We start from the raw sequence: 24,217 nt of genomic DNA on the forward strand, positions 1-24,217 counted from the left end.
CAACAACTAATGTTAGTTAAAATATTTCCCTACCAAATGTTTAGATCTTAACCAATTGCTTTCAATTAAAATTGCATTTTAATTATTTAAGTATTTTATTTTGAAGTCATCTAAACATGGATAACAATATTCGTATAAAATCTATTGGGTCAGAATTCATTGAATTCCAAAAATGAAGAATTATTAATGACTATTTGATTACTAAATGCTGTGGCATGCTCAGGCAAACTCTTCCTAAAAGTTAATGGGAAAAGATTCATATTGACCTTTTGTCAATAATTTTTTAACAGGGAAATCTAAATTAACCAAATAAATTGTACGTCAGTCTTGGCAACAAACCATAAAAGGAGCACTCTTTTTTCTTGTATACTTGGCCCCAAAAAACTTTCCCCTTCTCAGTTGTTCGGTTATGTGCAGAGCTATACCTTTCTGTTGCCCTTCACTCACCCCAAGGATAGGTCTGAGAGTAAGAAATCCTTTGAGATGAACACTAGTATTTAAAATAATAGAATACTGTGTAACAGGAAAATGTATGCCAATCATCTGAGAAGAATGCAGAAAGCCTTTACTTTATCAGAGGCTTTATATGTTATTGCAAGAATTAAGGAAAACTTTGGAACTTCACTTAGATGATGGAAAATGTCAATGTAATTCCTGAACACATAGAAGCAAATACTTATATGCTGGATTAGAAAAGAGCAAAGTTTCAAAGCACCAATTTTTTTATTCTGTCATCTAATGCATACAGTATCTTATTTCAGAAAGGAATGGAAAACATCAACAATTCAAAGCCAGGATCTCTGAAGAAAAAAACCAAACCAAACCCCCTCCCCCCATAGAATCTGGTTTGGGGGCAAAAAAAAAGCTACTACCTGACTATGAAAACACGGCATTTACGTCAACCTCTAGTTCATTCAGAATCAGTGGGAAAGAAGGTACAGTGCAATTGTACCTATGCAGAGGCCTTTATTGCTCAGAACGTCGAGGGAGAGCAAAATCAGGCTAAAACTTCAGTACAAACTATAGTCCAAGAGTAATTTTTAACTCTGACAATGACAAGCAATTACTCAAAAGATTACCAGAAACCTCAGTATGTTTTGCTGTGTAAAATCAGGGGGTGTAATCAAGTGCTAAAACAGAATTGCATTTGTTGATAGTTTATCTACCAGAAACGGTGAAGGCTAAAGTAGTTCATAATAATAGATGGAGAGCTCCCCTACCTTTTCCCTTCTCTTATGTCAACAAGGGTGGGGAAAAAGAGACACATTAGGTGGAAGATTTTAAAGTGAAAAGATCTGAAGCAGGCAAAACTCCATCTGCTGAAAGGCAACATAACAACAGCAGCTGTGGAACCTATTTCAAGCATTGGTAACTCATTAGCTGAACTAACCAGTTTAGCAACTCAGCTTCAGACCAGCACACACAGACATCTGTACCAGAAGGCCAAAGAGACAAGGTCACGTAACTAGCTAGCACAGAGCAACTTGTCCCTCCGCAGAAGACAAAAATCTGTAGACAGTAATGAAGAGTTTTCCATGCCTTAACCTCAGTGCTGCATGGCAGTGCTGCTGCATTAACGACTTCAAAGAGGCCTTGAGATTTGGAAACAAATCCAACACAATGCTCATCAGCTGAAGACCTCCCAAAGGTCTGTGGCCTTCTACACTCGTCTTCTACAATCTGCTGATCAGTCAACTCCCAAAGCCCACTGGTTTCAAAAATAAAAAGTTTAGAGATCGAGGAACAACAGACCTCACAGAAACATTGCCCAGAAGGATGAAGGGGATGAACTGGTGTAAAAACTCTCATCTCCCAAATACCAGATAAGCAAGTTAGAGATGCCATAACTCCTTGCCTTCAAATTAGAACAGTAGTTCTGAGAAGAATACAAACATGCAAACTCAACTCATCCTTTATCCAACAGGTTAATAATCATGAATCTCAGATTTCAAGAAAATCTGTGTTTGGATATCACTCTGCAATAAATACATCTCATGTAGTAACACTCCAAGGAATGTATTTTGACATGTCCAAGACCTAGAGATTTTGAGGTAGCATTTTATGCCATTGCTTGGGCATGAAATGGTGAATAGGTACAGTCAAAAAAAAAAAAGAGACTGAAAAAAAAGCTTTGAAATCTTTTCACAGCTTTTTAAAGAAACTTCTCCTTTCGCCAAAAAAAGTATTGCAATTTTTTTTTTTAGCGTTGAAAAATTAGACTAACTCCATGTCTGCTGGTAAATCGAGAAATACTGTACCAAAAGGTTTTGGGCAAATTATTATGAATTCTTTGTAGGTCCAAAACCAAAAGCTGAAACCAGAAATGTGAATCCGTTATCCTCCTGAGAAGTTCATTAGTAAAGCAGGGATGCCTACATATTTGATTGCAAAGTAGATAGTGGTCTTGGATGAGTAAATGGGATAGTGATTTAAAAAGTGACCTCATGAATTCAAAGTAACGAGACATATTCCCAAAGGATTCAGAATCCTAGTGAGGGCTTTTAAGTACAAAGCACTGTACACTAATCCTGTTTTGATTATGATCTTCTCTAAGCATCTGCTGCTGACCACAAATGGAGACAGAAGCTGGACAGGCCTTTGGTTTATATCAGTATTGCTACTGTTCCGTTCACAAGGATGCTGCCCTATATTATTTCACTATGTATGAGCCCACACACCTCCCTGGGAGCACAGAGTCCACTTACGTACGTTTATGTGCTGTGTTTTCCTCTTCCTGCTGCACGTCTTGTTCATTTAACAAAATCTTGCAGTGCTAGACTACTTAAAGATGTTGACATCTGATACACAAGTGATCTGTTCTTATTTGGATTAACATTAATGTAAGAAAATCTGCATATTAGCATTATCATACATACAACTCCACTTTAAAAATATTCTCCAGCTTGCAAAGTTAGTTAAGCGTGGTGGTTTATGTGTAAGCACTAGTGCCATTTGAGACTCTATAAGGCATCTGAAATGTTTGCACAGGGCTTACAGACAGGAGAAAAGATCGATTAGGGATTTGCACCCTTCAGAAACAGCAGCCGGGAGGCAGGTGGGATACCTTAGTGTCTCAAATGACAACAGATACTTACATTTAGGTAACCAAATCCCATCCTGAATGAGAGAACTGCAGAAGTTTAACATGCAAAGAGCTTCCTTGTGCATCTACTCCATACACATTAATGAAACTGTAGCCAGACAATTAAAGAATGCATTCCTAATTGCTATTCCAATTTAAAATAAACAGCTTAGCGAAACAAATAGTCTGGTTTCAGTCTTGCCAAGGTATCACTTTGACAGGAAAACAGATGGGTTTTTTTATTTTTGCTAAGATATTTTATATTTCATTAAATATGTCTCTACATAATTCTAAAATATTTAATGTATTCTGAAGCATAAACAAACCATCTGTTACTGAATTATCAACCAGCTCTGATCATTATACTTATGTGTGTAGTGACTGAATTAATATCACAAAGACAATTATAAATCTGCCATGCCCTGGTTTCCAAACACTTGCCTCCAAGTACATGACTTTAATGTGGTCTTTGTAATGAATATTACTTATCTTTATAGCATCAATAGTGTTCTATTTACTTCATGGACAAGTTAAGTCATGACCCCTGTCTGCTCCAGACTGTCAGTGGGAACGAGACCTGAAATATTAAATATCAAAAAGTACAGCTCTGTGCATAAAAATCCTCCTTCAACTCTGAGATAAAAACCAGACTGCATAGTTGCTCAGATCAGCTGCTAGTGAGTCATGACCGCATAACCAGGCCTTTTTATTACAGTTTGGGGATGTACAGACAACATGAGAAAAGAGAAAACTTTAACACTGGACAGTGACAATTACAGTATTCTATGTAGTTTGCTCATGAAAATAAAAAATATTATCTATATGCATATATGGGTGTGTGTACATATATACACACAGTTGTTATTAGTGTTTAATCCTACCTGGGAAGATAACCCTGAATATGGGCCTTTGAAAACCATGCAAATGTGTCCAATTTTTTCCTATTTTAATTCTACCACTTCTCCTGTATCGCTTCAGGTACTCTCACCATCCTTACTAGTTCTGGATGCCCAGTAGCCCATGTCGCAGGATATTCAAAACCTCTGGGCAAATGGCTGCTGCATACAGCCTGAGCGACTCCGCTCTGCAGTGGTGTCCGTGGAGCCACCCTGGATGCATCCGCTGATTCCTGGAGCCGATGACATTGGCAAGTGGGCAAACAGTTCACCCTCAGCCAGGGCCTGCGTTTGCCATCATAGAATCACCTGAGTATTACCAATGACTGACATAGGAGAAGAGGCAAGTTTTCCTCCCATTTGAGAGAAAAGAGGAAAATGTAGCGTACTAGTAATATATATCCGCAGAAGACAAATTTGGATTGCAGGAGCATTCAGTACCTTATTAGATTCCAAGGAGTAAGAGGCATTCACAGTGAAACTGTTTCATCTTTTCAACACATCCTACTACACAGCTTTGTAAAAAGTATCTACTTTTCAGGATAATACACCTTACTGTTTGCTTGTAAGTAGAAACAGAAGGAAGCAAAGAGAGTCGAGAGCTGACCTGTCGAAGCTCAGCCTGAATGGCTGATGAAGAGTGCGTGTGTATGCATCCAGCGGTTGGCTGGGTGTCACATACACAGGAAACGTGCAAATAAAAGAAAATAAATTAATCTCTGACTGCAAAATGTTCCCATAAATCTCCCATACAATAGCACTTCTGTGATTAATCCTGATGCTAAGTACAACATTTAGTACTCTAAAATCAAACATATCTGCAAACAGGAGAACTCATAGAATCATTTAGATGGAAAAGACCTTTAAGATCAAGCCCAACCATAAACCTAGCCCTGCCAAGTCCACCACTAAACCATGTCCCACAGTGCCACGTCTACATGTTTTTTGAACACCTCCAGGGATGGTGACTCCACCACCTCCCTGGGCAGCCTCTTCCAATGCCTGACAACCCTTCCAGTGAAGAAGTTTTTCCTAATATCCAATCTAAACCTCCCTTGGTGCAACTTGAGGCCGTTTCCTCTCGTCCTATGACTTGTTACTTGGGAAAAGAGACTGACACCCACCTCGCTACAACCCCCTTTCAGTTAATTGTAGGGAGCGATGAGGTCTCCCCTCAGCCTCCTCTTCTCCAGACTGAACAACCCCAGTTCCCTCAGCCGCTCCTCACAAGACTTGTGCTCCAGACCCCTCACCAGCTTCGTCGCCCTTCTCTGGACACGCTCCAGCACCTCAATGTCCTTCTTGGAGTGAGGGGCCCAAAACTGAAGACAGCATTCGAGGTGCGGCCTCACCAGTGCCAAGTACAGGGGCACGATCACCTCCCTGCTCCTGCTGCCCACACCATTTCTGATACAGGCCAGGATGCCGTTGGCCTTCTTGGCCACCTGGGCACACTGCTGGCTTGTATTCAGCCGGCTGTCGACCAGCACCGCCAGGTCCTTTTCCGCCGGGAAACAATGTCTTTGTTTAGAACCGCCCCTGTGTGGATTATCTGCACTCTAACAAGGATTACATTTACACTGTAAGCCTTTTCCTCCTTGGAGGGCATCTCCTTTGAGTTTCTCTCCACTACCTGGCTGCCAGTATTCACGATACCTCTAGGGATTGCATCTATTTCAGACTTGTCCTCCTCTAGCAAATGTGACTGAACTTGGCCAGTGGGTTCAAAAGTTACCGGTGAGGTCTGAGGGAGAAAGAGGGAGGGAAGAGGAGACTGACAAAAACAGAAACACAGAGAGGATGATCTCATAAACCTCATCGCCTTGGGAAACCATGAAAGTATGATCAGTACAGTTCAACCGTGATACATAAGAGCTGGATTAGAGTAATGCCTTTTTCGCGTTCTTTCACATGCCACAAATATGGAATATTCATTTAAACAAAATCCTTATTATAGCTTCTGGGAAAACTATGAAATAAACGTTAGTAACTAGAATATATACATATGGGCTGCAGAGCACAAAAGCAGTCCACTCTCACCTTGCAGACCATATCTGTCAGCTCAACAAACACAAATGAAAATCAACTCAGCTTACTTATACTTATACGCACAGGATCAATGGAATGGTGAGTGATCTTTGCAAAGACAAAGATCAAAGAGGGGAAAAGTATAAGAAAGGCCGGTGTGCACGCACAAACTGTTTTCATCAAACCCCTATAACGTAGTCATATCAAAACAGATTTTCTTAAGATGTATGACTTGGGATTATGACCCAGAGCACCAAAATCCTGCAGGGTGAAAGAGATTCAAAATAAATCCCCCCCCAAAAGCTAGCAACTTAAAATATACTATGTATGTGTATTTCTATGTATATATAATATGGTAAAGTACTTTTCTCAGCCAGAAAACCAAATTTAAACAGGCTTAAGTTTTGGGAAAACGCTTCTCCCACATAGCATTAGAAGTGGGTAGTTTCAGCCTAAACGAAAACATTTTGCAAAGCTATAAACATTTTAAAAAACAAAAACGAGAGTGAGAATTGAATCCCTCTTCGCTCTAGGTATCGCTCCATATACCATCTCTAATTATGTGGGCATATTCAAAGACAGATTTTCAAAAAGGCTAACGAACAACAAGAAACTCGGCACAGACAACCAGAGTTGGAAAAAGTCAGATCTTGCACTTCAATGCCTAGTGAACAGAAAACAACAGATTTCTTAGTGCTGGATGCTGATGACTTCTGAAAATCTGGCTTAAATAAATATATGAGAGAGAAAAGTAAGAAAGCCAAGATACCTCTATTTTGATCAAGCCAGGTTTTCAAGCCTATATTTAAGAGAAGAAAGGAAAAAGACAGTTTTGATTATTACATGGGGATGTTGAGGTACTGCAGACAGTTGTCAGGAAATCTTAGGCCAAGTATTAATACTAAAGCTGAGTTTTGGCTTTATGTATCCGAATACACAAACTTATCTACTTTTAAATATTTTATCAAAGCAACAATTTACATTTCCAAGCATAACACTGTCATAATTTTAGATACGGCACACAGAAGAAAGAATGGAATATTTTGTATACAATGTGTGTTGGCTTTCATCCTTAACTCCTTTCAACTATTATTGCCATTTCTAGAGTTCAAGAAAGCACATTACCTTACATATTCCTTTCAGTAGCTTTCATTCTTGTAAAAACAACAAAAAACACCCTCCCCGCTCCCCAAATGCAAACCTTAGAAACACTGTTTGCATCCTGTCTGGAATTTATGCAACATAAGAAAAAAGGATTTTTCACTTGATCGGACACACACAGTCACTTGAAGGTGTAATCACTTGTTTAGTAATTTTAAATATAAAATACAAGACAGTTTACAGAACGCCATGGACACAAATTAAAAAAGAGAAGCTCAACGCAGCACGTGTTCTTTTGGTGTCTGAGCGCCCTCTGCATCTTTTGAGGTGCATATTGATTTAAATTCCTGCTTTAAACATACTCCAAACTACTTTTTTTCTTCTTGCCAGCCACTCCCAGACATAATTTTTCTTTCTCTCTTTTGAGGAGTGGTGGAAAGCAGGGAACACACCTGCTTGCTTTGCCTGGGAATGAAAGCGGTCAGTCAGTGCACGGGGCAAGAGAAGGGAAGGATGAGTTTTCCTTTTCTCCTCTGCCCTTCCATACAGCGTGACTGTAACGTGACCAGGTGGCAGATTGTGACACTCTTACATGGCAACGGCTGAACACAACCCACCAACTCTCACGCTGAACGGCCAAGCCTAGAACTGGGCAGGACAGAGGTGCAGGACAGCCAGAGCTTTCACCTCCATGCACGAACAGAAGTTGTCTGCGCAGTGAAGTTGCTGGCTGTTTTTATCTCCTGGGTCCTGCTTCAAATCGTGCGAGAGAACAACTACTCGCTAGTATTAGCTGGAAGGTTTGGTGATTTTACTTTATTTTTTGCAAGGCAGTTATCTACATTGAGTAATTCTCTACATTAAAATAGAAGAGCAGAAAAGTACCTGCAATATACATTGCTTGCACAGTATTTCAGCAGTCAGCGAACTGTTTACATGAGAGGTGGGGTTTTTTTGTGCTGTCTGAATAGCTCTACTCCAGGCCGGCTTTTACGAAACGGTATTGCAGCAAACTGCAGTTTCAGAAGCACTGACACACACACAAGGATGAAAGATCATTTGCTATTGAGGACAGAGTAAATCCAATAGGAACAGGCTCAGTTGTTCTTAAACGGGTTTTAGCTAGCCTTAAAGGGCCACCGATAGTGTGAGGCTTTCAGCGTGCAGGGTTTCACCAAAGTTCAAGGAATAAGAAATATGAGGGCGTTGGGATCATAGAGTAACAGGGTTGCCTACTGTCGACAGTAGAACAAAAAGGAGAGCTGGGATGATTTTGACCTATGTCTCCGTGAATTTTACTTTACACCCATTTCTAACTACGTCATTTATTCTGGGACGTGCAGCCTCCAATTCTAGGGATTGAGGAAAAGAAATAGTTACTCTGAGCCGCTTAGGATGATGCACCAATTCTTTCTATTCTGAGACGCATCCGTAGTATATATATACTAACCTATCCTCCACAAGCATCACCTCTGGAGCAGAGCTTCAAAAAAATACATTTTGTGGTGGTTTTCTGAGAAACCCATCATGAGCTGAAACCAAAAATCTCTAAAGGGTATGTTCGCAGAATTTTTCATACAGGAAGTTTCTCAGCCTCAGGAAGAAATCTCTGACAAAAACGAGAATGTGTCCACTCTAATACCGTACCTGCTATGTCATTTGCTGAGTATGTAACTGGAGTCCCAGGTTCAGCCGCATGCCCCACTGACTACGGTGGAGGAACTTGGAACTCAATTTCCCACAATCATACAGAATAATATTACTTGTTCAGAAAAATATGACACACAGACATTTTTCTAACCAACAGTCCTACTGCACCTTTTTCAGCCATTCAAAGTTCTCTTTCCCTTTGAGTCTATCTGCTTTCTGTACTTCTTATCAATCTTAAAAGCCAAGATACATTAAAGATTCACTCTTTCCTGCATCATATCCTGTCAATCATCCGGCCTACCTACTCCGCAGATCGTAGTCCATTTTTCGCAAGGAGATCCTGGCACCATCATTAACTTAAGAACATAATGTTACGTTTCACTAACTACTTGGAGAATGAGAATCCTTTGGGTAAACCTTGCCATGCTCCTCACGATACCACATTTATGTAAAGTTAAAAGGTGACTAGAGAACTGTGTGAAAAAACGCACGTGGGGAGATATTTAGCATCATCAACTTATTTGCAGCTACAATATGAAATGCAATTGCAGCAGTGGATCAGGTGCACAACAGAAACCTTCTCCAGCTGCTTGCACTTCCAGCTTGGTTGCTTTGGAGCCTTCCTTCACCAGCAGCGTCCAGTGCTCCACAGCTGTTGAGCTGCTGATGTATCTGGGGCACGGTTCTGCGCAGGAAAGCAGAGCAGGTTTTGGATTCAGATCAAGTTCTATTGCCAACTGGGGCACACGCAGGGAAAGAGGGACTGGCTGGAGAAACCACAATTAAAACTCTTAAACTGAGCTACTTAAACCAGTTAGGAACTAAAGGCATGATTCTGTGATGCCCCACTGGACAAAAGCACCTCGGTTCCTTCTGTCTTCCTTCCCTCCTATACTATATCTCTCTTTTGATGTGGTGAGCCTCATTTTGAACCTCATTATAAGCTCTTTGAAGCAAGAACCATGTTTTCCTATAAGTTCATAAAGCACATAGTACAGCTGAACTTGCAGGGATGTTTCCAATAACAGTTCAGTCATTTAGATAATATTCTTCCAAAATGACTGAGAGTGATGCCAGCCATGTGTTGAGCAATGCTCTCTCCACCAGTAAATAAGGAACCCAGAGGCTGCATGAAGTCAACTTCCCAGAAAGCCCACAACAATCAAATTTGGTTTGTTGGCTCCAAGCAGGCAAAGATCTGACATCTGCACTATTAATATTGAAAAAAGCCTCCTCCTGTTTTATCTTGGAGTGCCTGTGGTCCACTTATGTTGCCACATATCAAAAGGGCAATAAACAGCAAAGCTTAGTGATTTTACTACTGCAGTATGTTATGGGGGGAGTTAACAAATAGGTAATAAGATAGGTTTCCAGTTGTAGTTTTTAGGATAGTGTTACACACAACTCAGAGCAATGGTGACCCAAGAAACATTACTAAACACATTTGCACTTTTTATTGTTGTGCTTACATGGAGATTTATGTAGGGTTTTTACAAACCTAAAATGGTTTTGATAATTTATGACCACAAGATATTGCTTATAGAACAATTTTGAAACTTCTAGGTACAGTCTGCCAAAAACTATAAAATCTAGTTCTGAAACCTTGAAGAAAAGAGCAAGAGGCTATTCAGTTTGTGCGTTAAACCACATCTGTGTGCAACATACAGTAGAGTACTTTAATGCTAAATGATTCCAAGATGAACAACCTGTACAAAAGAAAAATAAAATATCCCTTTCCAAACTTCTGCATCTCATGCTTTATACCACATTGCAAGGAGCATGCTCCAGACCTATAAAGTGATTGTTTTAATAAATACAAGAACGTTTCTCTTTAGAAAACCTCCTTATTGGACACCCACATCCAACCTCCAAAATCCCTTACTGTCAGTAAGTATTATAGCAAGTCAGCAGCCTTTCCCAATTTTAAGGCAACAACTCTGTTTCTCTCATAAGCCACACTTTCCACCATACAGTAGCACATGAAAATGACTCTCACAATGGGTAGCTGAGGCCTGGGAACCAAGATACAACACTTTACTGAACCATAAATGAGTTAGACTGACAGGAGTTTCCAATGACAACATTCTTGAAAACATTAAAATGGTATGTAAAAACTGCATTTTCATTCTGATCCTCCTAAACTACATCAACAAAAGGCCAATAAAGATTTACGGCTTCATAACAAAATAAAGTGGATGTATGTCATCTTGTCCTGCTGCTTGCAGAGACAAGGAGGGAGGTCAATGGGAAAATATTTCTTATTCATAAGTACTAAAAACAACAAAAAAATAATCACAGTTAATCGGATGAATTATTTATAAATTACAACATGTAATAAGGGATGGCAGACATTATAGTGAGAAAAAAAAATTCCCCTAATTTATTTTTACTCTGGTGGTCAGCAGAGCAGGGACAGTGGAAAACAGAGCGCAGCAAAGTGTGGCATTCCAACCTCATTCCTACCTTAATAGGCTTGTTGGGGGCCCCCTGTTTGCAACTGGCAAAACTCCAGAGATTACCCCACAATATATGTCTTAGCAGGCTCAGCAGGAGATCTTGCAAATAGTCTTCACCCACTGAAAGCCTTAATTTCAGCTCTCCCTGCCAGACCAAAGGGGGCTGCTAGGACTATGGTATTTTCAGCATGCAATCTAGGGACACATCAGCTAAGCAACTAGTAGCTCTGTAGAGAAGATACAATTTTGAATCTCGTCCACTTTACTGACCCTTCATTGCAGAAATGCAGCTTTTTCCCTTAGAAGAGGGAAAAAAAATTTTTTTTACGGGGTTGGTATTGTGTGCGTGTAGACATAGTGTTTACTCGTGTACAGCCCTCTCTTCTAAAACCTTTAGAAGTAGTAAATAAATAACTAAAAACCTGCTCAATAAGCTGCCTCTTTTTCTTTATACATTTACAAAAAGCAGTCTTTACAAGAATTAAGGGGAAAAAACCCCCCATAAATAAATATAGCAATAGTTACTATTCCCTAGGGTTGTCGAATATTACAAATGCTTAGTTTGAGAATAAGGTGGTGTGAAATCGCTTATTTGTGAAGGAACAAAATCCCAGGAAGAATAATTTAATTATCAGCTTCTGGACTACAGTTATAACTACACAAGTTAAAGCTTTTTGGTTATATAGGGTAGATCACCTGCTATAAAATGACCACGTTCACTATTTTACACAGCTTTTAACCATCGTAAAATCTATCTTGACCTTCATTGCTCACACGTTTCAGCCTGGCAGATTGCTTATTCTAAAAATAGTAAGAGATTATAAATCAAAATGAAAAATGTGACTTTTCAAAGTAGAACAGACATGAAGAATCTTACTGTCTACCAGACTTCACAGTCTTCCAGCAAAACACCGTAACACTGAAGCACTAAAAAAGTTACTATCAATCATAAGCTGTAAGTTCATTCCTAGAAATCAAGATTTCCTTGAGTGGAATACAAAGGAAATAAGAAGAGAACAGTGATGTGAGCAGTCCATACAGACTCCTAACGTCGCTAACATATCAGAGAAAAAAACCCACAGATTACCATCTTTACTTGATATTCATTATCACTTAATTCAGCTAAGTTGTTGAAGTGTCTGTATTTTGAAAGGGAAGAAAACGAAAGAAAATCTTCCCAGGAGAGAATAAAGCAGACTGCAGTTACACATGAACAAGAAATATGTTAAGTATGCTCATGAGAGGATGTATGTAGTTATTTGCTGGTTAGTTAATTAAATTAGAAACCAGATTTAATTCTGTATAGAACTAGAGCTTTTATATATTAAACACTTATATAAATTGCAACCAATTTATTTTCAAACTTTTGGGTTTACTGAGCCTGTGCTTTGTATCTCTAAGAAAATGAAATGCAGGGAGTACATTTGTACCTCTGTCCCCACTATCAGAAAAGAAATATTGGAGAACACTGTAGGATCCTTGTTTGACAACTCTCTGAGGAAGCAGCTGAAACTTTAGATATCATTTTACCTCCTATACATGAACACTTTGAAACAGGCCAGGCTCTACTTAGTGTAAGCAGCAATGAAAGTGCTGCTTCACTCCACAAAATTTATATATCAACATAATCTATTAACATGGTATTATTTTGGCTGTTGAACTGGATTGGCGTAAAAATTCCTTCCTCTGTGAAGAAAACGGAAACAAGTTTGGCACGTAGTAAACTTCGTCCAATCCAATATAGGGAAGTCATTCTGAAGTCAAAAGCTTAAGCTACGCCAAGTCCCAGCTCCCCAACAGCAGTGATGTGGACGCTGCGTCGAACCTGTTTGTTTAACACCAGTCCGTGCTTGGAACAGGTTTGCTCAGCTTTGCTTACACTGATTATGTTTATCGACGAGTTTCTGAACCCCACTGAACCAGCGACGATTGTTCTGTAATCACGCAAAAGACAGCACTTTGCATAGCGAAACCAACAGCACGTGAAACAGCAGAGAAAATATATAATAAAGCAGAGCCACGCTTTTAATACAGGCTTGGGCGTCAGCAACAGGCTCCTGCCCACAACAACAATGCGGTTCCCGTTCTCCCTTTTACACTCCAGTAGTGCCCTACAAAGTCTCAACTGGTCTCACAGAATGGTAACCTCAGCTGGCAGATAGATACTGTCATTTATACCCCTGTAAGAGATGTGGGCACAGTCCAAGTGGAAGAGACAACCGTTTCTGGCCTGCAGATCTTATGATGTGAAGGACAAAAGAGGGATAACAAAGGGCAGGCCTAAGCGTTACAAGGCGGAATGAGCACTGCCAGGGCAATGGTTAGCACACGCTCAGTTACAGCCTTTCATTAAGGCCAGAGCATCATTTCTTAGATATCTTCCTATTTCACAGGGCAGTGTGGCTAGGATGAAGAGCAGTTGGCTCAGGATGCTGGGCAGATGCACTGGTGGAAACGAGAAGATCTAACTTCTCCTGTTACTAGACCACCACAGGGTCCATCCCTTTACCAGGATGGTGCTTGTCTTCTGAAGTCTGCGGGACTCATCACTGACTCCACGTGCTCAAAGAGCATGGAAAAATGTCTTTTTTTTTTTTTCTTCCCTCCAGATCTACAGAAAAATGTACATATTTCCTTTCAGTTTTATCACTGTGGTCTGTGGTTTTACAATACAATATCAGACTGTGATATCGTTCTGCCTAAAATAAGACTTTTGACTATTGCCAGCGCCAGGCACCCAGCAGGGCAATTCACTCGCCCTTCAGGCGATATTAAACAAACTCCTCAGCTGCTGAATCCAGAAGCCTGAGACAGGCAAGGCTGCTGCAGCTCCATGCCTGCAGGTTCAACTGGTAGGAGCGCATTCCCAGTAGTCAGGCACGCACACATATACAACAAATCTATACGTATACACGTGGCCAGCCACACAGATCAACACAGACAGAAACACTCGGCGCTCATGCAAACAGCACCAACGGCCTCATCTTGTTCCTCTCGCTAGCTGATCAGGATGAAGGTCCATTACAGTAAAACGTATACGTATGTGTAGAATATGGATCTCCGCAGTAGCTGGCCTGGACATACCAGCCCTCGAGGCCCACAGCCCGCTCCAGCTGCTGGTTGAGGTCACCCTCGCACACGCCAACAGATTCACAGACAAACACACTATAGATTCCTCCAGTAACTGGTGTTAAGATACTCAGTCTACTCAGTAATCGGTCCTTGGACCCTCTCATCTCCAGCTGTCTCGCTCACCGGGGCATATATGTACACGCTCGCTTGACCCTCAAGCCCTGGGGTCTCCTTCGGAAATGGCTTGATCCCTACAGTTGCCAACTCACAGACCCTCTGGCCTCTACCTGGCTTCCCAAGTCTACTCACCGGCTAGTCTGTCTTCACACGGGCTAGCGATCACACACTGACCTGCAAAGCCCCATTCACACCAGTTGCGGGCTCCGCAGATGTACAAGCCCCTGCGAGTCGTGGTCTGACTCCGGTTGCTGACCTCTACACGCACACTTGCACGCAGAATAGATTCCCTCAAAAAAGAGTGGAGTTTAATAAGACGACAGGACAGACTGTGCTGATCAGGCAGAGGACATGGCTAGAAAAGTACTGACAATCAACTGTTTACATGTGACCACAGCCCCTTTTCTCTCCTTCTCCCTCTATTTTCCACACTTCTTCCTCCCCAAACCACCTTGAGCTCTCCCTTTCTCCACCTTTGTTTCCTCCACTAAACACCCCACAGTGAATTTCATACAATCCCATGGTGCTCTTCCCCTGCACCCCATAATGAGTCCCATACTCCCAGGCAGTGACCCCCTCAGTCTGTGAGGTTACCTGGAGAGATGTTCCCATTGACCCACCTTGATGAGGCAATGCAGGACCATGGGGCTGATGCTCTCCCCTGTGACAGCCCAGGTTGGGGACCCCTTCCTCTGTTCGTGTTATAGGGGAGCCCCAGCCTGCCGTTGTGTCTGCTTGTGTGGAGATGAGCCTTTTATCACATAACCTAACAGGTATAAACGTTCACCAGCAACATCTGCTAAACGGCTGTAAATCTCCCTCCAAAATTGTAACAGGCAAATGTCTTAATATTAAGACAAAATGTAAACCGCAGAGGGAAGGAGAAATGTTGCAGGCAGAAAGTCTGCTTTCCTTAAATTTGACTACAGCTTCAGGAACTACATAAATCCCTTCTCAAGCCCCCCAAAGTGGCTTCAGCCCCCTTGCCTGCACAGACAAAGCTAATGAGCACATTTAAAGCTTGAGCCTTGCCTAGTCCTGCTGCTTGGAAATGCGGAATATGTAAAACTACCCCAACACCAACAAATTCAGGTTCTGAGCAGGCTCAGCCTCCTAATCCCACTGCATTCAAAAGAAAGTTGCTTTGTTTACATAAATTTGGCTTTCAGAGGTTTTCACCAACAATCTGGACAAATTTACATGGGTAGAACGACCAGGCAGAGTTAGAGATTTCAGTGCACAGAAAGCCTAACGTACAGCATCTCCTAACACGCAACAAACGTTCTTTAAACTGCAAAGGCAAGGGGTTATTTTGTAAAAAGAAAAATCACTGCAATTAGTCAAGATTTTCTGGATAACGGGAGTCTCAAGAGAATATGCAGCCACAGCTGCCTCGTCTGCCTGTAAGTGATGTTTGAGATATCACTAGACACTGTACAAAACCAGGAGGAATGACTGAGAGAGGAGGTTGCTGGGCTGTAGCTGAGCAGCAGAGAGACTAAGTGTAGCCAGGACACTTAAATCTAGGCAAGTAATTTCCAACCTCGTAAGTCATAAGGTATCACAGTGCTCTAGGCAGCTAAGGCAACTAGAAATGCATGCAGAATGTATAATTTTCTTGCATCCCAACAGCAAATGGAAGCAATAACAGAGAGAACGGCAGCTTTTACTATCACTGACTCCCAAGTAAGCCAGATCCTTATTTCCTAAAGGATCCGTGCCTTTATTTCTCCGCAAGATGCTTCTGCAAACGTGTTCTCCTTCCCTCTCTCCCTCCTCCCCCAGCCCAGCTTCCCCATGTTCCACCAGCCAAAAAATATCCAGCAACAGGATAAGGGCAAAAGAGGAGTGGAAAAAAAAAAAAAAAAGGAGTTACAATGAAAAAAAACCCTCCGGACTACATTCTGTAATCAAATAGCCTCCAGGTTCTGCTCCAGGCTAGCCCATGTTTTTTGCTCCGGCTGTCTGTCGGCTATTCCGCCCTGCAGAAAAGAGCTGTTATTGTGCTCCGCACAGGTGCATAGAAAGGCTCCTAAAGAGAACTCCCAATGAACACAAGGCATAAACAAACTCAAGTGTGGTCTTCTCTTCAAGAAAATAATTCAGCCAATGTGAAACTCCCTCCTTGTAATAAATTAGCTCCTAAGAGTATTCAAAAGCTAACCTTTGACCTCCTCCCGTATTATTCTCATGACCACCAGTGGGAGAGGAGGTCAAGTTGGTCAGTTCTTCTCACCAGTCACTGATGCCTCTTTAGCAAAGGAGGGGTGGGGGAGGAGGGAAAAGAGAAAGAAAAAGAGAGGGAGGGGGGAGAAAAATCAAATTTGCTTCTCCATTGAAACATAGGCTTAGTAAGTAAACCAAGGAGGCCCAAGCCTCCCCCGGCAGGCGTCCAATTTTACAACACATTTGTAAGTGTGCTGCTGTCTAAATATACTCAACGCAGAGAAATTCCACACCATGGCTACAGCAAACGGGCCAGCGCTCCGCAGCCAGCTGCTGCAGGCTTTTTCGGCGTTCGGTCTGCAAACGAAAACCGTGGAAAGCTAATGGAAAGGCCACAACTGGCAGCTTGTTTTGGCCGCCTCACATACGTAAGGCTCGTCTCCTGATTGAAAGCATATGAAAAAGGTTAGGGTGCTAAAAATAGAATAATTTGTTAAGTGGCACATTCCACCCACCCGTGGCTGGCACATGCTAAGTTCATTCATACTCGCAAGACATTCCTTGCCAATCTGTTCTGACATTCTTCGCTTAGTGGGTAGTAATTTTTAGAATAACAATAATATGATAATATATAGTATCAGATAACCTTTGTTAATAAAACCACACATTAATTTGCTTCCCGTGTCACACGCAGTTTCATAGGAACCCCCTCCTTTGATAGTCTGGATAGTTACAGAACTCCTGGTAAATGGAGTTCTCTGGAAAGTATTCCAGCTATCTGTAGCTGGCCAGCACTTGATTTATTTTGCCAGCATACGCATCAGGCTGGACTGTGAAAAGAACCCACTTTTATTTTTATTTGAGGCACAAAAGCTGTTCTGTAGTTTCAGTACCTCCCATTGCCTGGATACTTCTCTGTCACCTCTGCACTTTGCATTGCTGAGGGGAAAGATTGGGACTTTCAGCAGAGAAACGCAGTGAGTATTTGCTTTGTCAGAACAATATACATCTGAAAGTCCATTTCATTACCTCTCAGCAAAGGTGAGCGTTTTTATCTCTGCATTCAACAGTATATAATACGTCTACTTGGCAAATCATCACCGACGTATCCTAGCTCCTCCTTGTAACCCCACGATAAAGTCTTCCGAGAGACCGCTTTGCAATTACTTCATAAAACTATAAACAAGCAAACACTCCTCCATAAAATAAACCTAAATTATATAATTCCACTATATTTAAAAGGATAGTTCAGTTAACTGGAAATGAAAGCTGAACACGTAAAAGGTCAGAGAATAAAAAAGGCAAGAAATCTTCATGCAGACAGAATGAATATAAATGTGGGGTTTTTCAGTATTGTTAAAGTCATAATATAATTTACAAGGAAAATTATATTCTGGGGACAGAAAAAAACCCCAGCATGCCATCTTTTATTTCAGTTTTTAAGTTGCACAAGTCTTGTAATGGGTTCACATTAAATTAAAACAATTTTTTCTACTCGTTTTATACTCTACAGTTTGTCCCAGTTTTGTAGAACATCACTGTACAAGAATAATTTATAATCTTTCATATATGACAGTTATATAAATTTTGTGATTTAACTACTGGAATGTATATGATACATACTCTTTTTAAGGAATTTCTCTTTTTGTGAAATTAAAGTGATTTTTATCTTGTATCTCAGTAAATCAAACAATCTGGTATGAAAGATTGCATTCATTCTAACGTTGAATAGTACGGCTATTATCTAATAACTTTCAAATATTGATTTCCATTCCTTTCTCTTCAGAAATAATGCAAGAATATAAATAGATACTGATGACTCAGACACGTGGCTCATCCCAAACCAAACTCCGATGACTTTTCCAAGACAGCAAAGAAAAACTGATAGTAACGTCACACAACCAGCTGCCATAAATGACCCATACAAGTTGTGATGGCAATCAACTGATGCAAAAAAATAAAACACAAGTCACAGCGCAGAGTCCAAAAGCACAGAATTTCCTACCTCACTAAGGTGGCAAGTGGTAGATCTAAGCTGCCAGCTTAATTTTCAGAATCTGAATATTTCAGAATAAACATGCAGCTGTGATAATTGAAATAGGAAACTATCCCACTGCAAGGCTACTGCTGATCTCACAGTTCCTTAACGACCTGTGTAAAACAAGCAGCGTGATCATATATCAGCTCTCAATAGATAATTCATGATAAAGCACCATTATAAGGGGCCATACTTGTCTCACGCTGTCAAACAATACAGGTTCTAAAATTTCACGAAGGCTGACGTACCTAGGTTAGTCCCTTGCTCAGTAATGTTACAGTCAGATTTCCTACAACTTTTCCCCGGGAGCACCGCTATCTGTCTGCACTAGCCATATATAAGCAGGATGACTTCTGGTTCAAGCTGCGGGACTGAAGAATAAAAGAACTGATGGGACTTTTGAGCAGTACCTTGCCAGGCTGGATGAGAGGAGGGAGGCTTTCATGCTTTCTCACTTCCCAAGTACATTTTGGTGTTCGGCTGCACTAAGGTACATGGCAAAGTACGTGCGCAGACATACCTCGGCGAATACACAATCGGATTTCAAAAGGGTTTTTGTCATTTTAGAGTGTGGCTGCTCACAGTCTCACATACAGCTCTTCACCCAGGGCTTGGCCCCACAAGGAAGAGGAACTGGTATGAAATGAGGCAATGCAGAGGGCTCAGAATAGGCTGCAAAGCGTAACACATTTCTCCTACACTTCAACTCCAACCAGTAGGTACCCGAGATGCTGAAAGCCTTCGGGACAATGTCTTTTACCAGCTGGACAAACGGTTGGTGGCACAGCACAATGATCAGATTGCATCACACAAGGGGAGAATTTGAAGTCACGCACAGACCTCTCCGGGCTGTAGACCGAATGTAAAAGCTTCCCTGTATTCACCCCTAAAAACTGACTAAGGAGAGGTACTGAGTTTCATAAAGTTCACGTAGAGAATCCTCTGTGCCTGCTGCTTCATGATAATGAGTATTAATCATGAGATCTGTAAGGCCATTAATTTCCTTCATTGTCACTGTTACCCAAGTGAGTGCCCAAACAGAACTCTCCTCTCTTGGCTCACGCTATGGCCTTCTGTGGGAATGGGGTAAGCCTAAGAGCCAGGATGGAACTGAGATATTAGCCTAGTAGCTATCCCTTTTCTCTCTCACTCCACCTGAAACCTGCTCATAAACCACTGCTTAATGCATAAGAAAAAGTAACAGTAAAAATGTACGTAAAAATATGTACATTTTCACCCATTAAATTACAGGAGAAAACTATTACCCATTCTCACACACGGGAAGAAGATGTAGTCATTCATAAAATGTCCACATGTCAGAAAAGAGCTCAAATAATAAGAAAATGGAGATGAATAGCTCTGATAAATACACAGAAAGCTCAAGGGCAGGAAAAGCCAAAGAGCTCTGATATTTATAAGGTTTTCGGCAATACAAGCGGAACAAAACTTGCCTACATTGACACAATGAACTTTCTGGATGGCAACAGGCGTGAAGCCGGAGAGTTGCCAGGCAGCCTCTCCTGTAGCCCAGCATTTCGTTTTTGGGTTCAGAACCTTTGTTCCGTGCAGCTCCAGCACAAGCACGCCACTGCTGTCAGGGAGTTGTTGGTTTTACTAAGTGCCTTAAAAAAAATATAATTGAATCTAGTATGAAAAAGCATCAGATACATTCCTGTAATGTTTTGAAAGCATTAAAAAGCAGTCGTGAATTCAGCCTCAAGTTATTCTTGGCTGATAGTACAGTATTGGGGGGGAACCAAAAACCAACACAATAAAAAGAGGTGTGCAGTTAAGCTAGCTAACATTCAAGCAGAATGAAACTAAGCCATGTGGGGTAAGAGGGCCACCAATCTCCTCTAAACCTCATTCAAGCCTGTGAAACAAAATTGGAGCGGCACACAGGGATTTCATCCTACCTATTAACCAATTTATTCCTCCCCTATTCAGAATACAATACATTAAGATTTTGGGGGTTTGGCGTGTGCCAAACACAGAGGTGCAAGTCTTCAACATCCTGTACTCCCTGTGCTGTGTCACAGAAAGCCAACAGGATTAAGTCCTAGAAAACTGCTCGGATTTTGTCCAGAGAGGTGAGGCACAAAAGCAGAAGCACAACTTGCACAAAGCTGAGGGTCATTTCTAGTTCCACACGACGAAGATAGGTAAATCACTTATTTAAGAGGACACAATTCCTTCTGAATCCTTCTATAGGTTATTCTATTCATAATTAAAATAGCTTTAATGTAATTTAATTTACATTCAAAGACAGGGTAAGCTGAATCTTCACATGTTTCAGAGACTGGTTAAAAAAATTTTGAATGGCTTTGCCCTGGAAGTATAAAACCAAAACAGTCTAAAAGTTAAATACCTTTACAAATTCAGTTTAGATTTGATGACAGATTCATAATTATTTGTGCTTTGTATTTAAATTGAGATTAAAAGTATTTTATCTTAATCTATTCATAGAAAATAAGCTCACATGAAAAACATTCAATCCATTTGTGGATAATCCATAGCAACTTCAGCAAATTGTTATTTTATAAAGTATAGCTGTATATGATTAGTGAGCGTATTAAACTGAACCACTGAAAGTTTCTCTGTACTGGCAAAGTTACCCAGCATGTTTTAAAACCGTACAAAGACTTTTAAAACTTGTTAGATCTGCAGTGCACGACTCATATGGTTTTAGTGAACATGACCTGCTTTTACCTCCATAACGAGCCCAGATCAGTAAAAATAAGGAAGTCTACCTGAAAGTGATTCAACGCTATACTGTGTTATACATGATAGTATAAAAATAATTTTAATTAGATTGATTGCCGTCTAAATTTTGCATCATTTTCAGATTAACTATTTTTGTAGCCATTTTTAAAATGACGAAATGAATATTACAAATTTTAAACGATGCCATGGAACGAATCCTTATCACTGACAAACTACTTGCCAAATCCAGGCCAAATTTGGGCATACTTTTGGTTGCACTGAAGGTGTAGGGTTTTTTTTTTTTTTTCAGTTTTCTAAGCAAGCAGTCCAGATTACTTAGAGGCTAAGATTGAGCAGCATATGTTTTTCCAAACTGTGAAATTTTTCAAGGCTTTTATTTTGAAATCATCCAAAACTAGAATAAAATCTCCAAAAGTGTTGTGAACCGTAACTGGAAAAAAACCGAAAATAATTTGTTTATATGTTGACTTTTTTTCTTCATTTAAATTTTTTTAGCACCTTTTAAAATGTTTCAATCAAAAGTCATCAAATAAAAAATGGAATTTAGTTCTTGAAATAAATCAAACCATTTAAGAAAAAGATGCTTCTTAATTCTTTTAAATATTAACAGATTTAACAATCTGCAAAGAAAAACAAGGTTAATGTATGAATTACGTAGTCTGTATTTTAGGGCTTATAACATGGTTTAGAAAAGCAAAATGAAGAGTAGATTTGCTTGATTTAAAGCTGCTGTAAGTCACAACTGAAGCATGCCATGTTTTCATAAATATCATTATGGATGAAATTCAACCATAAAACCAATATTCTCCCTCCATTCACTCACTGAGTACAGATACTCAGACGAAGGACTGATCTTGGGCCCCTCACCACAAGAAGGACATTGAGGTGCTGGAGCATGTCCAGAGAAGGGCGACGAAGCTGGTGAGGGGTCTGGAGCACAAGTCTGATGAGGAGCGGCTGAGGGAACGGGGGTTGTTCAGTCTGCAGAAGAGGAGGCTGAGGGGAGACCTCATCGCTCTCTACAATTACCTGAAAGGGGGTTGCAGAGAGGTGGGTGTTGGTCTCTTCTCCCCAGTGACAAGCAATAGGACAAGAGGAAATGGCCTCAAGTTGTGCCAGGAGAGGTTTAGATTGGATATTAAGAAAAATTCCTTCACTGAAGGGGTTGTGAAGCATTGGAGCAGGCTGCCCAGGGAGGTGGTGGAATCACCATCCCTGGAGGTGTTCAAGGAACATGTGGACATGGCACTGTGGGACATGGTTTAGTGGGCATGGTGGTGTTGGGGTGATGGTTGGACTTGATGATCTTACTGGTCTTTTCCAACCTTAATGATTCTGTGATTAAAACCGTTTTGCCCAAGACTGGTCCAGCTTTGTCACATGTGGACAGAAGTACTCCTGGTCAACTAAAGGAGCTGCACATACCCACTCCTCTGTCACATAACACAGGGGCCCATTCTGTGCCAGCTGGTCTAATTCAGAAGCTTAAATCCTTCACTTCTGTGTAAATTCAGACCTGTTGTCACATGGCTCCTTCATAACCTCAGGCAAGCTCCTTAGTATCTTTGTGTCTTAGACTCATCTACATCTCTCGCTTTTCAAAGAGAGAGCGCTTCCTTTCTCCAATCTTTTATAGCTACCTAGTCCTTTCAGATAATCTGAACTTTGAGGAAAGGACTCACTCCTCTCTCCCAGCCACAACACCAGAACTAACAGCAACAAATGCCATTTAGTGAACGTGCAAAAATAATTAAAAAATCCATTTCTCAAAATTACACATGAATTTTTTCAGAAAAAAAAAAATATTTCTGTTATTTCTGAAATTTCCATTTCTTCGCTTTGCCAGCGTGCAATAACAACAGAGTTTTGCCTGGGTTTATAAGCAGTTTGTCAACAGCCTCTGCAACAGGGAACGAGAGCAAATGCTTTCTGCTTTGAAGTATCAGTGAAGCCATCCGCTGTCCCTGTTTATGAATGAGTTAGGAATCCAGTGAACTGGAAAACAACTGCGCCGTAACAATCTGAACTAGAAAGAGGAGAAATATGCTCTATTCTGGGTGACCATACCCTCTATATAATGTTATGCAGTGTTTAACTGCAAATATCTCTGTTACAATTAAGTATAAAGGCTGTTTTATTTTCTGAACTTCATAGGATTTTTATACATGCTTTTTTTCCACTGTGGAGTTGTTCTTTTTAAAAGTGTTTGTAGGCAATTGGTTTTAAAAGGGCTCCAGGGGGCTTTTCCCTACTGTGTTAAGCTGTTTTGATATTCTTTTACAAGCGCAGTCTTAAAGTTGTTCTCCCAGATGCATTGTCTTACTAATCAGCTTTATGAGGTTCAAGGTCGCCATTCAACATTAATTATTCATTGTACAATTCACAGCTGGTGATGATGCTTACAATGGCAAATAATATGCATGTTCAAAAATACACTCCCAAAGCATCTTTTCCATAAAGCTTCAGATCAAAAGACACAAGAAGTCAGAAGAAAAGAAGAAAAAGATGATAAGATTAGTATGGTACTACAGAAAGCGTGCATTAAGGTCACCTCCAGAAACACCTGTGGCCCTCCTGTCTTTATATAGACATTTTCAGCTATCTCAAAATTAACTACAATGGAAGAAGGGCAGGTTGTGGCCACTGGTATCAAAACAGGCCGATGTCTAGTCTAAGCTAAGGCAACCGTAACAAAATCACAAAGAACAAACTGGATGTTTAAAAATGCATTGTTGAAAGATTTACAAAGTCAAAATACTTGAGAAAAAACTACCCTTGAATGAAAACTCATAGCATGGAAAGAGGGTATAAATATCCTACATTTATA

The 24,217-nt window shown here is 40.6% G+C and overlaps 1 protein-coding gene across 4 annotated transcripts in view; it reads right to left on the minus strand.

Annotated features, from left to right (window-relative positions):
• LOC104259201 (potassium voltage-gated channel subfamily KQT member 1) overlaps positions 1 to 24,217 on the minus strand; it is a 508,020-nt gene that overhangs the window by 354,870 nt on the left and 128,933 nt on the right. The window contains exon 12 of one of the 4 annotated variants that reach the window (XM_059815978.1): positions 9,175 to 9,186. The exons of the other annotated variants lie outside the window; for them this stretch is intronic. Within the exon in view, the coding sequence (XP_059671961.1) occupies positions 9,175 to 9,186 (12 nt within the window). The remainder of the gene's footprint in view (positions 1 to 9,174; positions 9,187 to 24,217) is intronic. 4 annotated transcript variants of the gene reach the window in all.

The sequence above is a fragment of the Gavia stellata genome, chromosome 4, assembly GCF_030936135.1.
Source record: "Gavia stellata isolate bGavSte3 chromosome 4, bGavSte3.hap2, whole genome shotgun sequence".
Taxonomy (NCBI): Eukaryota; Metazoa; Chordata; class Aves; order Gaviiformes; family Gaviidae; genus Gavia; species Gavia stellata.